The sequence below is a fragment of the Aspergillus pseudotamarii genome, assembly GCF_009193445.1.
Source record: "Aspergillus pseudotamarii strain CBS 117625 unplaced genomic scaffold BDV38scaffold_40, whole genome shotgun sequence".
NCBI classification, from domain to species: domain Eukaryota; kingdom Fungi; phylum Ascomycota; class Eurotiomycetes; order Eurotiales; family Aspergillaceae; genus Aspergillus; species Aspergillus pseudotamarii.
This window is the reverse complement of record NW_022475054.1, coordinates 256,667-270,868: the sequence shown is the minus strand read 5'-3', so window position 1 is coordinate 270,868 and position 14,202 is coordinate 256,667. Positions and strand designations below refer to the sequence as shown.

The following is a 14,202-nucleotide window of genomic DNA, read 5'->3' as shown; positions in this document are numbered from 1 at the left end:
CATGGCCCAGGGATCGGGCGAGTGGGGAGGAACCTGGATTCAAAGAGGGGTGTGGGGTGGATCAGGTAAGGACGACCTACCCGCCTGGTATTACCCAGGTACCGTACATACATGCAGAAATAATGTGGTATGAGGAAGGTATGGTAACTATGCCCGTATCTGGGCTTCACGGTCCACGGTATCAGAATCAGTTACCTAATCCGCTAGGTGGGTACTTAGGTAGACAGGAGTACTCTCAGGAGGTATGTAGGCAAGTACACTTCCAGCTATTTCACTGGTTCCGGGGGGGGGAGGAATTTTCTTGAACCGTCCATGTCGAACGTAACTATGAAAGGGGAAAGACATTCGAGCGATGCTTCCTCGGAAGCTATCTATATCTGTGGGCTTTCGATCAGTTGGCCAAGCCGAACCGTTTAACGCCATATTCTTGAACCATCTAGAATATGCGGTGTACTCAACGGAAATACTTGCCAATGGAAATACACCAATCTTCAGGGCACCCTTTGACTTCCTCTCGTGCTCCTCCTACCAAGAGCTATCCGAAATACCTACGGTTTACCAAGCCCAAGCATCACTCTCAACGCCCATATTTCAAGGGGGCTTGTATTTCAGACACTCTGACGGAAGCGCTCTATTGTATGAACAGTGTGCGAGGTGCGGAATACTAGCTGTTTATCGTATCAAAGGCTGTTTCCAGATTGGGAAGGCATGGAAGGGTTTCGTCGTGGAAGCCCCGGTAACTTTCAGGGGCACAAACTTCCGCTGCGGAAGTTACCATACAAACTCAGCTGTAGATCTCTAAAAGAAATCATTGTTCTTTGTAGTCTAGGGAATCAATTGCATCTGAATGGAAGGTGTAACATGATTGTATTCTGTGGATGTATATCGGAGCGGTGTCGGATATGCGGCACTTTTATGTTTGCCTTTTTTTCGTCCCCTTCTAGAATCACCACTTTTTTCTAGAAGATGATACGAGGCGTGGATGACGCATAATAAACAAGCTATATATCGAGCGACTGATGTGACGTTTCTAGAAAAGGTTTAACTTACTAGGGATTAAGGCACCACCGTCTCCAACCCCATCCTTACGTTTTCATCACATGGATGGCATCTGTATTCCCTTGGCGCTTCCCAGATCTTGATATCACCACTATCGCAGCGACAGCCACATATATCAACCGGAGAGCCTAATCTCGTTTGGCGTACGGCACATCCGTCGTGGCGACAGCACCGCCAGCCTCATTGATTTGCTGATGAGCCTCTTATTAAACCAGTTAAAGCCTATCGATACCTTGCGCATTGTTCAGAAACCTGCATGCAGTCCAAAATTTGAAAGATTGAGTCCCGGGAGAAACTAAAGCACCTAAAGAAGAAACAGGAAAGACAGCCATTTCTTGGATGCCCGAAACCCTCGAGTCTCAACCTAACAAGGGTGCACGGAGCACCTGTGACCCGCCGATTCGTGTGAGCTTCGAGCCACTTTTAACCATGGAATTGAAAATTATGACAGAATGCTATTCAGATGCACTCAGGTCCCTGGACTCGAATGATATCAGATCATACTCAGTGAAGGCGTACATGGTGAAGAATCCCTCTCCCCTGATGATCTGTCTTCTGTTGTTATCGGTCTTGGGTATTGTATTGTCTGTAATGACAGCGATATCAAATTGCCCAAAGTCGCAACGACGTCTATTGACTGGGTAACTGGGCCGCCAATCAAAAGGGTGGGATTCCGCTGCCGTCGCACGGAGCTCGCCGAAAGTCAATTACAAAACGACCATGTATTGTAAAGACCTGCCAAAGAACAAATTTGGAGCAGTAACTTTCGGTGGCTGGTGAGGCAACAAAATAGTCCCTCTAGCATTAAAATACCGTATTTGCCCCAGGGATAGAAGAGGTTCAAAATTTTCAGATCAACAGTAAAGATGGAAAAGGGAAATGGAAGAAAACGATGTTTCTATTTCGGTTCTTGGGACTTTCAATTTAATTCTTCTTTTATTTTATTTTATTTTTTTTTAAAAAAAAAAGCCCACACACAACCTTGTCTGTCAGTCATTCCATACCGTTAGGAGGAGGCTCGTGTTCGACTACTTGCTGACAGCCGAGATCGCCCTAGAGAGGGAGGTTGACTCTTCCTAGCGCGATAAGTGGATGATATCCGTCAGCCCATCTAATTTGTTGGACGAATGATCCGATTCAAGGGGTTACAGCCGTCTTAGGATAAGGTACTGTAAGGCGATTATGGGGAACTTCCCATCGAGAAATGACAAAGGGAGGCATGTATTGCGTCACTTCCGTCTGGTTATCACATTAGCATTCCTGCTCCACATTTATGACATCTCTTCCCATCAGGCAGAATCCGGCACTCCATTTCTCAACACAACCTTTCTGTCTCTCTCTCGCTTTGCCCTAACATACTCCATCACGTCGACTAACCGAGTCTATCTACTTAGTACCCAGCCGTACTAAAGAGTTTCCAGCGTGCTAGATAATTAGCAAGTGGGTCCCTGCATGGCTCTCTCATGGGCTAAGAGGGAAAAGCCACTAAGTGGTCAATCTGATGACTCGCTATGTGTATATAAAGACAATAGAAGCCAAAAGAAAAAAAGAAAAAGAAGGAAGAAGGAATAGAGTTCCAGCTGAAATGTAGCTATTATGGAACAAGCATACGCATACCAGTCGGGAAATACATACAGACAAAAATAACTGAATGAGCCACAACCGATGCAGATCATTGTCCCTCACCCGCCATCATATGATGGCGATAAATCGCCACTTTGAATAAGCGTGTGTCTTTTCTTACACGGTGGGTGACAGTGATCTCAATGCTATTGGGTGTATACAGATTCTCAGTTTACTAGTAGCCAGGATTTGTAGGTAGTAACTAAGTCATAGATATAAAATTAATGTACTAGGATTGTTCCCTATTGGTCCCGCGAGAATCAATCAGATCCCGTCAAACTGCTTCCGAGTCCGCGCTGGAACATGAATCCATCTGGATTAGTTCGTTCTCCAGGAGCTACCTAAATAATTGTGTTTGAGAAGTAACTATCACACTGATATTCCGTCGAATCATAAATAATGGAAGCTGATTTGCAGTGACTGTCTAACGGCCCCAGTTCCGTACTATATATCTGTGCGTTGTTACCCACCCTGATAACTCAATGCTCAGAGATTGTCGATATGTCACGCGTGAGACTGAGAGGAAGGGCCATTTTCAAATATAATACATTTCCCACCAAAAATTAAAAAAAAAAGAAGAAGAAGAAGAAGAAGAAAAAGAAAAGAAGCTGCGTAGAATTGTCATTCGAAGGTTTTCCTACTCCATGACCACGTCAAGTTCGAAAGTTGCGATTCATGATTCAGATTTCTCCTTCCGGTCACGGTACCAGGTCCAAGGCCATGGATGGGCGCCTGCGCGAATAAATAGGACGAACGATAACCCTGTCTGCACAGCAAAACACACATTTAACCATAGTCTGATGATCGGCGGATATTCCGCTCTCTCTTCCACATTCTTTTTCACTATTGCCATAATCATATTTTTATTTGAAACCTCTGGTCAGAAAAAAAAAAAATCTCGCGTCTCTGCCAAATGAAGACGCTTAGAGCATCCCGAAGGAAGAGTGGGTATAATTGCCTACCGTGGTACATGAAGGAATCGCACTGGCAAGTCAGCACGAAGAGAAAAGAGGCGAAAGAGGGGGGCGATATCCCCTTTATGGAGGACACCGATTAGGAAATACCTGATCTCGCCTCTTTTACTGGCGGATTGTCAGTTAATTTAGTTGCTCCCCCGCAGGGCACAGCCAAGACTTCACATCATATGTATATCGTTCGGCATGCATCAAAACAGCTCGCATCTGACATTTTGCCACGCCATCATTTTGCTATCTGCCCCTCCTTCCTACCCGTGTTGCTGAAGAATGAGATATTATTCGACCGTGAGGCAGGGTCAAAACATTCACGCCTGTTTAGGCAGAAGATTTTGATCCCCGAGTCGGGGGACTTGCTGTACTATTAGATTAAGGTGTGTCGCGATCCAGTTTTCCATGCATATTCTTGCAGAATCGGTGTGTAAATTATACTGCGGGATCTTCGAGCTACCGAACGCAAATACCGACGAGACGGTGTTGTATTTGCTGACATGCATCTATCTCTTTGGTGGGAGGGTTAGGGCCCGCTTGCGGTAGTACTGTACATATATGTCTGAGAACGGGTCGATGTCACATGACGAAAAGCCCACGAATACTCACTGGCATACAGATATCGCTTACATACTATTTACTACTCATAGTAAGTGTGAGGAATACCAACCTTCGCTGACATGGCATTTATACTTATCTGTCTATCATAACTCCCCGATGTCTAGGACCTAGTCCATAATATATCCGTCCATCCATCCATAGGTCTATTCGTATCTATCGTATCAATGCCGGTAGTAGCGTACCAGTAAGAAAGCCATTCTGTCCAATGGAAGATACATCCACTTTAGAACTAGCCAATTACCCTAGGAACTTGAAATACGGTATCAACCGTGGCTCCCTAAGCCCTAACCGGACATATGAGGTACTTTTGCAACTCACAACAGTAAGTAAAACATAGGTACGACTGAATAATGAGTTTGACCCATGTCCTCGGGATCTGGATCTTGTCGCCACAACAGGTACCACGCCGTGATAGGTGCCATAGCGACGTCAAACCCCACTTGGCTCTTGAGCCATCTGATCGTTGAGTTGTATTTTCCCGACAAATCATGGCTTCGTATCGGAGAATGGCGAAATATGACTGCACGGCTGCTGTTGGGGAAAGCAATCAATCAATGGACCCACTCGTTCTGTTGACGCACTCCCCCCCCGGTTTAGTGTCGTATTGTTCTTTTGTTCTTTTTCACCTTTTTTTTTCTTTTTTTTTTTCTTTCTTCTGAATCATTAGCGTTTCTTTTAAACGCATTTAAATGATGTGGATTCCCGTGTGGGTAGTACCTATGATGTCATAACGTTGTGTTGTATTCCTTGCAGACTTTTTGATGATGAAGCACTGCATTTACAGCCTGGAGGCACTTACTACGTAGTAGTAACTACTAGTGTTAGTACCTACTAGTCCACTCCGTAGTGGATATGGACTAGCACAGCTAAGCTTAACTAACCCACTGCATCGTATGTTGTGTTCTGTATCTGGAACAAATTCGAGACGTCTGAGAGGCTGGGTCGACACTGGTCGCTGAGGTTTGGAGATAGTTGAAACATAGAACTCTTCCAAAACGTAAACAACACAATACTCCTCCCCCCACCTTATAGTCCAGGCTGAGAGCTTCGACTGATGTGACGTTGAGGGCATCAGTGTCTATAGAAGTCCGCTCAAAGCCTACAGTCAGAACAATGGGTCCCAGTATGCATCGATGGTAGACGTAGAGCCCATGTGGTATTATTTGTAGGTATCTATGGACCAGCCGTATGGCCAACTATCAATTATGTTCCGTAAGAACTAACCCAGTATGAACCGCCAGTGATGCTAAGTCCCGCTTATCTCATGGCATACATAACATCAACGACACGCCTTCGGTGAACCTTTTCAGAGTGAATCGCAGAAAAAGACAAATAGAAGAAGAGAAAAGGGGAAAACGAAACGACTGACGCCACAACTCCTGCGCACCGTCACTCATATTTCCACACCTAGAAAATAATGCTGCATGGATGAAAGCCAATGGGAACCCGAACTATGTTCTGTATAGAAAGGCGAAATCACGCGATGTATGTCGACGAAAAGAAACTGGTTTCAAAGAAAAGAAAATTAAGGAAGTAATCTTGTTCCACCTCATCCTGAGAGTCGCTCGAGGTGAGATTTGATATACGTAGGATTCCTGGACCCAGAGCTCAATGCGCGTTTAGTGGAGACTGTCTGTCCTCTTGGGACTTAGAAGGAACTAAGGTCCTCCGAAGACTCCTGCACCGAAAAGAGACGGTCGGCTTAAAACCGGGAGTGTTCCGTGCTTTAACTGACCGAAAGGTCTTCGTCTGTATATTGCTGTTGGGATATTGAAGGCATGTAGTGTCGATATAAGTTTAGTGCATGATAACTAATGAGAATCCATCCACCCAGGCACCACAGGATCCTGAGATGCCGGCTATTTTATAACCAAGAGGTGGGATTAATGTGTGCCTGTGAGATGACCTTGTCAGCATGAAAGAAATCTACAAGGTCACATTTAGGTCACGGAATTGCCTACCCTGAGCCCCCATGAGCATTGCCAAAAAAGCCAGACTTCCTCCCTTGACTCGTAAGGATCTCTATTCCGTCAATCCAAGCCCCCGCTCGGATATAAAAGCCCAGCAGAATTTCTCCTCGTCGTGTATCTAGCAATTTATCAGTCCCGCTGGTTGGGAATGCAGTAGCGGGCTTTTCTCCTATTTCGAGACTTACCAAGAACGAAATCATCACCGCCAGGTTTACCTCCTCGTTTCCCAAAGAGCTGGCTAGTCGCATCTTCGTAAAAGAACTCCAACCCATCTACTGCCGCGCCGTGATAGACCCGAATCGAGGTCAGCAATTTCGTTGATGCGAAGGCGCAGTCTAAAAGAAGCTGATCTGGTTGACTGCCTTCCATCTGTGAAAATCCTAATTTACTGCCCTTGTAACCAGTATGGCCCTTCGGCAGTTTCACTACCGATTGCTTCGACTTGAGATCATTGAGGGAATCAACGGTGTGGCTGCCAAGGGCACCGGAGAAGACCGTCAGTCTGATGTCCTTTTTCTTCTCTTTATCAGTGCCGAACACACGTTGTCGAAGCTCACTCTCCGTCACTGTCACCTGCCGCGGGAGCCCATTGCTGCTTGATTCTGTGTTGATATACTCAATGAAATTATGGCAAACATCGGCACCCTCAGCATATAGCTCCAGAAACGCAATGCCAGTTGTCGCGGTAATCAGGATTTTACCATTCTCGACGGGCCAGACTTGCACGCTATCATCCGAGCTCATAGGAGCGTCCCCGGGAAGTCGGAAGCAAGGATGGAAGCGGAACCGTAGTGCATCAAGTCGGTGCCAGCCGCATTCATCCTGAGGTAAGCACAACTTGAGCCCTTGAGTCTTAGTACGGGTCGAGAACGGCTCGCGCGTCATGAATGACCGATTAAAACGGACGTAATCACGGAGCATGATACCTGACTCTTGATGCGGACATCCAAAGAGATGTCCCACTTCATGGAGGTGGGCTCCAATTCCAATATTGGCGGACTCCCATCGTGACCCAGCTTCACTGCAGTCGTTGGCGACGAAATCCGTGTCCGTCCGGGTGCAATCTGAAAAGGCATCTACAACTTCCTCTAGACTGGAGGGATAGCTGTGAAGGCTATGGGATCCAAATATGGCCATTTTAACATCATCTCCGCCTGACCCTAGGGCAGCGTGACCCGTGATAGTCTGGGAACCCGTGTCCCAGTGGGAATCCAGGAGTAGGACTGAGACGTACTGCTTCTGGCCTGGCTGAAGATGCAGATAGCTCTTCACAGCATCCTTGGCGATTTTAAATAGTTCGTCCTTCTTGGTAGCCGGGCCATGTTGTTGGGCTATATTGAGATCCCGAAGCTCAGCGACCGTCTTATCAGTCCGAATGACATGGACTTTAGCTTCATTCCGCATCTGCCCATTAGCTGTATCCCGACGGCTCAGAGTCCCACTCTGCCACTCTTCTTCGAAGCGGAAACATCGTCTACCGAAATTGTTCCGGAACATTTGCTCGCCAGTAAAGGCTTGCCATAAATATGCGGCCATCCGATACTTTCGAATGGCAGTTTCTAGACCATGGCCTTCGCGCTGTATTTCCGCCGGCGTAGCATCAAACGTTCCATCGGAGTCCTTTCCTAGCAAGACTACCAGATGCAAAGGCGGAGCGTTCACCAGCGGAAGGTAGTTGATACAAATCCAGGATGAATGCGCGGCAGGATAAGAACTGCCTGCAGACAGCTTGGTTGAAATAAAATCAAAGCGCAGACGATTAGGACCTGGGGTAAGGTGTACTAGAACCTTGAAATGAGACGATGTGACAGGCCAGCTGACTGGTGGGAACCCATCCTGATGATGGTAGACCGTTACGCTTCCGTCCAGCGGATGTTGTCTTGGGTCTCCAATCTGGCCGTAGACGAGGAGTACTTTTTGATGCACCTAATCATCGGTAAGCTTCGTTAGTTCGGACATTCATAGTAGCCCGGCCGTGTGCTAGTGCATGCGATTGAGAACGACAGGGGTCACCTACCCAAGAGTTATCTGCAATAGAAATAATTCTGGGAGCATACGGTGACGAAGGGGTTGGTGTCCGAGCCCCGCCATTGATGCTACCCTGTGGAATGGATTGTTAGTATGGAACAGTAGGAATCGAACCAACGGCCTGTAGGTACAAGATACAAAAGAGAGTAGACCACATACAACCATGCTACTGCGCTGAGATGGGGACGTGTGGGGAGCCGGTCGCTGAGGCGGTACCGACAGTGAAGAATTATTGCCAGTGGTACTGCCATTGGTCTCACTCAACGAAGGGAGATTCGGTGACGAAGTGGTGGGCTTAATGGAGGATGGTGGAGTGAGGGAGCTGTATGAGGCCGTATCAAGAGTGGAAGAAGACTTCCCTGAGGTCATTTCACTGTTCGATTGCGACTCATTGGATTTCGTCTCATTTGATTTGGTGGCACGAAAACTAGGTCTGGAGCGGCGACGAAGCTGCGAAAAGAACGGCATGATGAGAGGAATCTTCTAAGTACCAATTGAAACAGCAATCGGGCTGTGTATCAGTAGTGATGAACAAGGAAAGAAAGCTTCCACGGGTATCAGGAAAGGTAGTATTCCTTCCTCCCGAATTGCTACGGCACTCTCCTCGTCAGAGCGAGTGGACGAACCAGTCCAGTCCGACTGGGAAGTAAAGCGGAAGGAGGAAGAGGAAACAAGGAATTGGCGAAGAGGAAACGAGAGAAAGAGCTGTCCTGAGATATTCAGGATAGCCAGTTGTCGAGGGGAAGGTACGACCGATGTGGTGGAAGAATCGAAAGCGACCGTTTGCGGTTGCGATTGACAAAACGATCGGAATGATGATAACCAATTTTGGTAATTACCACTACCAACAATGACCACCCCGCATAAATTGTACGCGTAAGAGAGAGACGAAGAAAAAGATAAAAAAGGACAAAGCGAGCGACTGCGAGGGTAAGGAGGGAGGAAAGCAAAGGGAAAAGAAAAATAATAATAAATAAAAATCAAATAAGATAAAGGGAACAAGATGGACAGAATAGAAAAGGGAAAAAAATGAGAAACAAATAGAGCGACTAGTTTTAACTAAACTCACCTAGGGAGTATGGGACCAACTTATCTTTCGTGACCCAGTGCTTAGATAGACTCGATAGACTAATGAACCATTGTGGCGATGGGCAATGAGGGGGGGGGGTAAAGAGTAAGAAAGAAAAAAATATATATATATATATATATATTCAAAAATAAAATATAATTGATAGACACCTTCTTTTGCTTCTCCTCCTTCTTTTTCTCTACCTTCAATATTGATATTAGATATTAATAGTAATTGTCATTATTCTCCTCTCTTCTCTTCCCCCAATCAATTATCATGCTTCCAGCATCCCATACGCACAATCCCCCTTTCTTGGACTTCAAGATGCAGCTATCAGGCAGACTTCCAGGTTTTTCTGTTTTCCCCTCTCGCGACAACCTGGAAAAGCATGTAAACGGCGATGATGACCCACTGCGACGCTGTTGCGTATAGACAAGGAGGTGTTACGTCGGCGGCATCTCACTGGCCAACCATAAGGGATTTCAAGTCTCACTACCCATTCATGAGTGGATCAGATCGTCTGCTAAATTTGTCTTCGCTGGAGCGATTAGGCACGGCATTCTTTTAGTTTTATAGGGGATCCAAGACTTTTCTCGTCCATAATTCTCAGAGGTTGAATTAACGACACATACTCGGTAGAAGCTTCTTTGAAACTCAAGGCTAAAAAAGAAAACGTTCCTGACCCGTGTTTCTCGGGCTTGGTTTGAGAAGCAAGAGAATTGTATGTTTCATATTATTTTCCTTTATCTCTTATCTCTGATTAGTCCATTTTTTTTTTCTTTTTTCCTTCCCTACTTATAAATTTTCGATTTTATTCTAACCGGGTTTTGTTTTGGGAAAGGCTCCCGTGGCTAAATCTCTTTAGTACACAATTTTTTTTTTTAATACCCTGACCAAGTTCAAGGTCCAGCTGGGTTGAAGCCGCCCTAAATTAGCGACTGAACTAGACCTTGACTAGAGATCTTGGTAGCTAGTGCGAATAGGATCCATTCCATGGCTGTCTATCTCTCCTTTCTCGAATCCCTCTCCAACCATTATATCATTCTGTTCTTTTAACTGACTCCGGACAAAATGATATACTCCATTCGAGTACGATATTTCGATCTAAGCATTGATCAACTCAGTTTCTTCAGCCTCCTGGAAATTGTATGTTATATACTGACACGGTATTATATTAGTCCTTAAGATCGTGCATATAGCTGAGGTACAGACATCTGCTTTGCCGCTTGCGGTCCACGTCACTCCTCGCTTGGTCCTTGTCCACGGTTTGCTACTTTTGCCCTCTCCAATCCTGGTGTTTCAATAACTCGTCAGATGCCATTATCCTTCCTATAAATTTATTCTTATTACTATATTAATTTTCTTTTACCATAATTTTTGTTTTGTTTTATTTTATTTTATTCTTTTCTATCCTTGTGTTTGTTGGTTCCTATCATTGCAGGACTCACCGAACCCCACCTCCTGAAGTTGCTTAATGCTTCTTGGCAGTGGGCAACAAGTGAGCACTAACAATGGCGAAAAAGATAAGGAAAGGGGGTCCAGACTTGGGAGAGAGAGAGAGAGAGAGAGAGAGAGAGAGAGAGATAGATAGATGCCTCAGGCTGTCAATCCTGGAAACTTAAGCAGACGATGTTTCACTATCGGAATGCCACCGACGCCGTTTAGCCGCCGTCTCTTCTCACCACACATATAGGGATGCATGTGTCTCAGACAGGGACTATCGTTGACAGAAGTCAATGCGGGCAGATCCCCTTGTTAACTGTCATATTATTGAGCTGACCCTGAAACAAAAAGAGAGAGAGAGAGAAACCTAAATGAAACCCAATCGGTCGGCACTTTGTGGTGGCTAGAAAGAGGAGAAAGGGAGAAGGGAGAATGAAGAGAGAGAGAGGGTATGTTTAGTATGTATGTCCTCTGAGGATTGATGGGTGGCTTTGAACCAAAAACGGCTCGCATGGCTTCCCTGCTGGCACGGCAACGTTTATTTACTCCGGATGAGGAGTCTCGATCGTATGAACATCCTTACTCTCTTTGTTTTTGCAGGATGAGATGACCGTAGGAGATGTCGAGGAAGAAGGGGTCGATGAATGCCTAGATCAAGGGAGGGAATTGGGAATGGATCGGGGATTTTGGTCGCATACCTACCGGGACATTCCAAATCGATTGGTTCTGCGTCGTCTGGGAATCGTAAGTATTCGAGGTAAAGATCGATCTATTTAACTCCGGGGAGCTATGCTAGTAGTTTCGTGAAGAGACACAAGGTTGAGAAACGACGTGTAGAATTCCGGGGGCCGAGGGGGGGGGTCTGCCATGCATATTTATCAAGTAATACTGTAGATGATCTTGGGGATTATTTAGGGCAAGCCAAAATGAAAATACGTAAAGATAAAAATAAAAGTAAAAATAAAAAATAAAAAGTGGGCGAATGTAAGGGGAGAGATGAACTACCTCCTATAGAGTACTATTAGAAGATTTGGTGCATGTATATGTGTATGTACCGCCTAAGTACCTCTCACGTATAAGGTACTATTGAAGCACCTACATATATTCAAACAAAATACATCCCATGGAGCACAGAATGAATGTACTTACCGGTTTAGTGGTGGAAGGACAAGGTGACCGACCTACCGGGAGCGATTGGATGTTTTTGGGGCATTGGCACGTAGCAGGGACGAATTGTGACCTTCAAGATCCACACCCACTTCGGCCCTTCACAGGGCAACCAACATCTCAACCTCAAAAAGGGAGCCCCATCTGATTTTTCCCCTCCTCGATATGGAATTTTGGAATTTTTGGAATTTTTTCTCTCTTTCACTTCCTCCTTCCATGCTAAATTGCGGCTAATCTGAGATCCATTTTTCCCCAGAGTTCCTGCTTTCTTAGTCTCACTCAGCTAAAACGATCTAAGCCCAAACTTCCGCTCTCCAATTGGGTTGGCTTCGATTTTCACTTTCGTTATTCGTTCATTCTCCCTTCATCCCTCTCCACCTTCCAGCCGCCCTTCACTTCCTCTGTGACTTCACAAGCCTCTTCTTCACTAAAGCTGCCCCGGACCTTGCATTGACCGACGACGGATTCATGTTCACGGCCATTTTTGTTTCCATCCAGTGAATCGTTCTCTTGCTGTTCACAGAACTAATGGCTCTCCCTCAGCCTTCCAAATCGGAGACGACGATCCGCAAAATTGACATCGCCCAGGTATGCCGACTCTCCTCCGTTCAACGAACATTGTACCATATCCTCCCTGGCTTGTGTGGCTTGGAAAAAAAATTTGTCTGACTCATTGCTTTGGCACTTAGGTATCCCTTAGCCTTCAAGATCGGTTGGGTCTTGCCAAGGTCAAGTACCAGAATGGTCGTCTTCGGGGCCTGGACCAGAATGGTGGCCGGAACAGCCTGCCAGGAAGCGACAAACCATCTGACTCCTCTTCCGATGTCTCCCACAGTCGATGCGAGACCCCAATGACCTCTCCCCCCTTACGGACCTCGATGTACTCGAAGGAACTGCCCCGGTCGTCTCGCAATAGACATGCTGTGACCTTCGATTCCAGAGTGATGCAGCCGATGCTGTCCGCCAGTCGAAAGCGTCTCCGGTCGGATTCAATCGCAGACCACCCTGCTAAGATCCCCCGATCGTCATGGAAAAGCTCCTATCAGCTGCCCGAATCATCCCCAGGCTTCAACCGTCACCTCTTGAATCGTCATCTCCCCTTTGTCAGTGAGACGGCTACAATTCCCGAGCTTTCCTCTCCGGCATACCATCATCAGTCGGATGATGACAATGATCCGGACCTCCCAATCCATAGCTTCCAAAATGTGAGCTCCATGGTGAGCTCCTCACCCCCTCGAACTCCGCCACCAAAACATGCTCGGTTATCTAGAAATGATCGAACCGTACGGCATGAAGATGGTGCGGATCTGCTGCTGTATCTGGCCAACTCCCCTACCCCAGCCAGTGTCGCCGCGAAGGCTCATGGTCGAGAGTTTCCCCCATCTACCCCGCCAAGTCAGCATGCTGTTCTGCCTTCATTGACTCCAACGCCTGGAGGTGGTGGCGTCTTCCCAAATTTCAGCACTCCAAACCAGCAATTCAATTTCGCTGATTTTGTCAATGTGACACCTAGTCCAGCCCAACCTGCCTGGGGTGGTCGCACGCCTGGAGGTCCTGGCAAGACCCCGCTAACAACCAGGGACAGAAGAAGGTCTCACTTAGAGAATTTGTTGCCTCCTGGTGCCGATAGCCCCAAGACGAGAGCCAAGCAAGCAGGTGTTGTCCTGCAGCTTGGTGGAGAGCTGCGACCTTAAAACCATCGTCTATGGTCAAAAGAGCCTTTTCTGCTTGTTTATGCTTTTCACGAATACTTATGACTCATGTATGCACAACTTGTGATTATCTCATGTTCGGTCAATGTCTTGATCGTCGGTCTTCACTTTATCCTTCTTTCTTCGTTTCACCTTCTTCCTCTTCCACTTTTCAAATTCCTTACAGCTCCAAACCCCGTGTCGATTGCCACCGAATCATGCATTGCTGCCCATACATACCCTTTCTTATGTCTCGTTTAACCCATTCCGCTAGCAATTTTTTATGTATTCGCCTACTCCCCCCTTTCAATTAATCGTCGAACGCTCTTTACTATTTCTTCGTTATCATTAGTGATTACGGGGTGAAACCCATGTCCGGTACCTTACTACAATTTTTCTGTCTAAATTTTTGTTGTACATACATTTGACATATCAATAATCAATACCTTAATTGATTTCAACCCGCATCGAGTCCGTAGGTTTGGTAACAAAAACCCGAAGATAACCCCACTCTGAAAATCGCACCACACACAAAATTAAGGAAAACAACACGCGACAGCCGACGC

At 46.2% G+C, this 14,202-nt stretch overlaps 3 protein-coding genes across 3 annotated transcripts; 2 read left to right on the top strand and 1 right to left on the bottom strand.

Moving 5' to 3' along the window:
* Positions 1-233: 233 nt before the first annotated feature.
* On the top strand, positions 234-1,059 carry BDV38DRAFT_133044 (uncharacterized protein). The gene has a single exon (XM_032051319.1). The coding sequence runs from the start codon at positions 353-355 to the stop codon at positions 800-802; it is 450 nt and encodes a 149-aa protein (XP_031911847.1). The 5' UTR covers positions 234-352; the 3' UTR covers positions 803-1,059.
* Positions 1,060-5,702: 4,643 nt separating this feature from the next.
* On the bottom strand, positions 5,703-8,859 carry BDV38DRAFT_133035 (putative peptidase family-domain-containing protein). Its single transcript, XM_032051318.1, has 5 exons — positions 8,426-8,859; positions 8,256-8,339; positions 6,424-8,164; positions 6,230-6,356; positions 5,703-6,162 (listed from the first exon to the last, which is right to left on the bottom strand). The coding sequence occupies exons 1-5, from the start codon at positions 8,732-8,734 to the stop codon at positions 6,066-6,068; spliced, it is 2,358 nt and encodes a 785-aa protein (XP_031911846.1). The 5' UTR covers positions 8,735-8,859; the 3' UTR covers positions 5,703-6,065.
* A 2,970-nt stretch (positions 8,860-11,829) lies between these two features.
* BDV38DRAFT_251557 (uncharacterized protein) lies at positions 11,830-14,097 on the top strand. The gene is made up of 2 exons (XM_032055054.1): positions 11,830-12,533; positions 12,635-14,097. The coding sequence occupies exons 1-2, from the start codon at positions 12,474-12,476 to the stop codon at positions 13,637-13,639; spliced, it is 1,065 nt and encodes a 354-aa protein (XP_031911845.1). The 5' UTR covers positions 11,830-12,473; the 3' UTR covers positions 13,640-14,097.
* Positions 14,098-14,202: the final 105 nt, after the last annotated feature.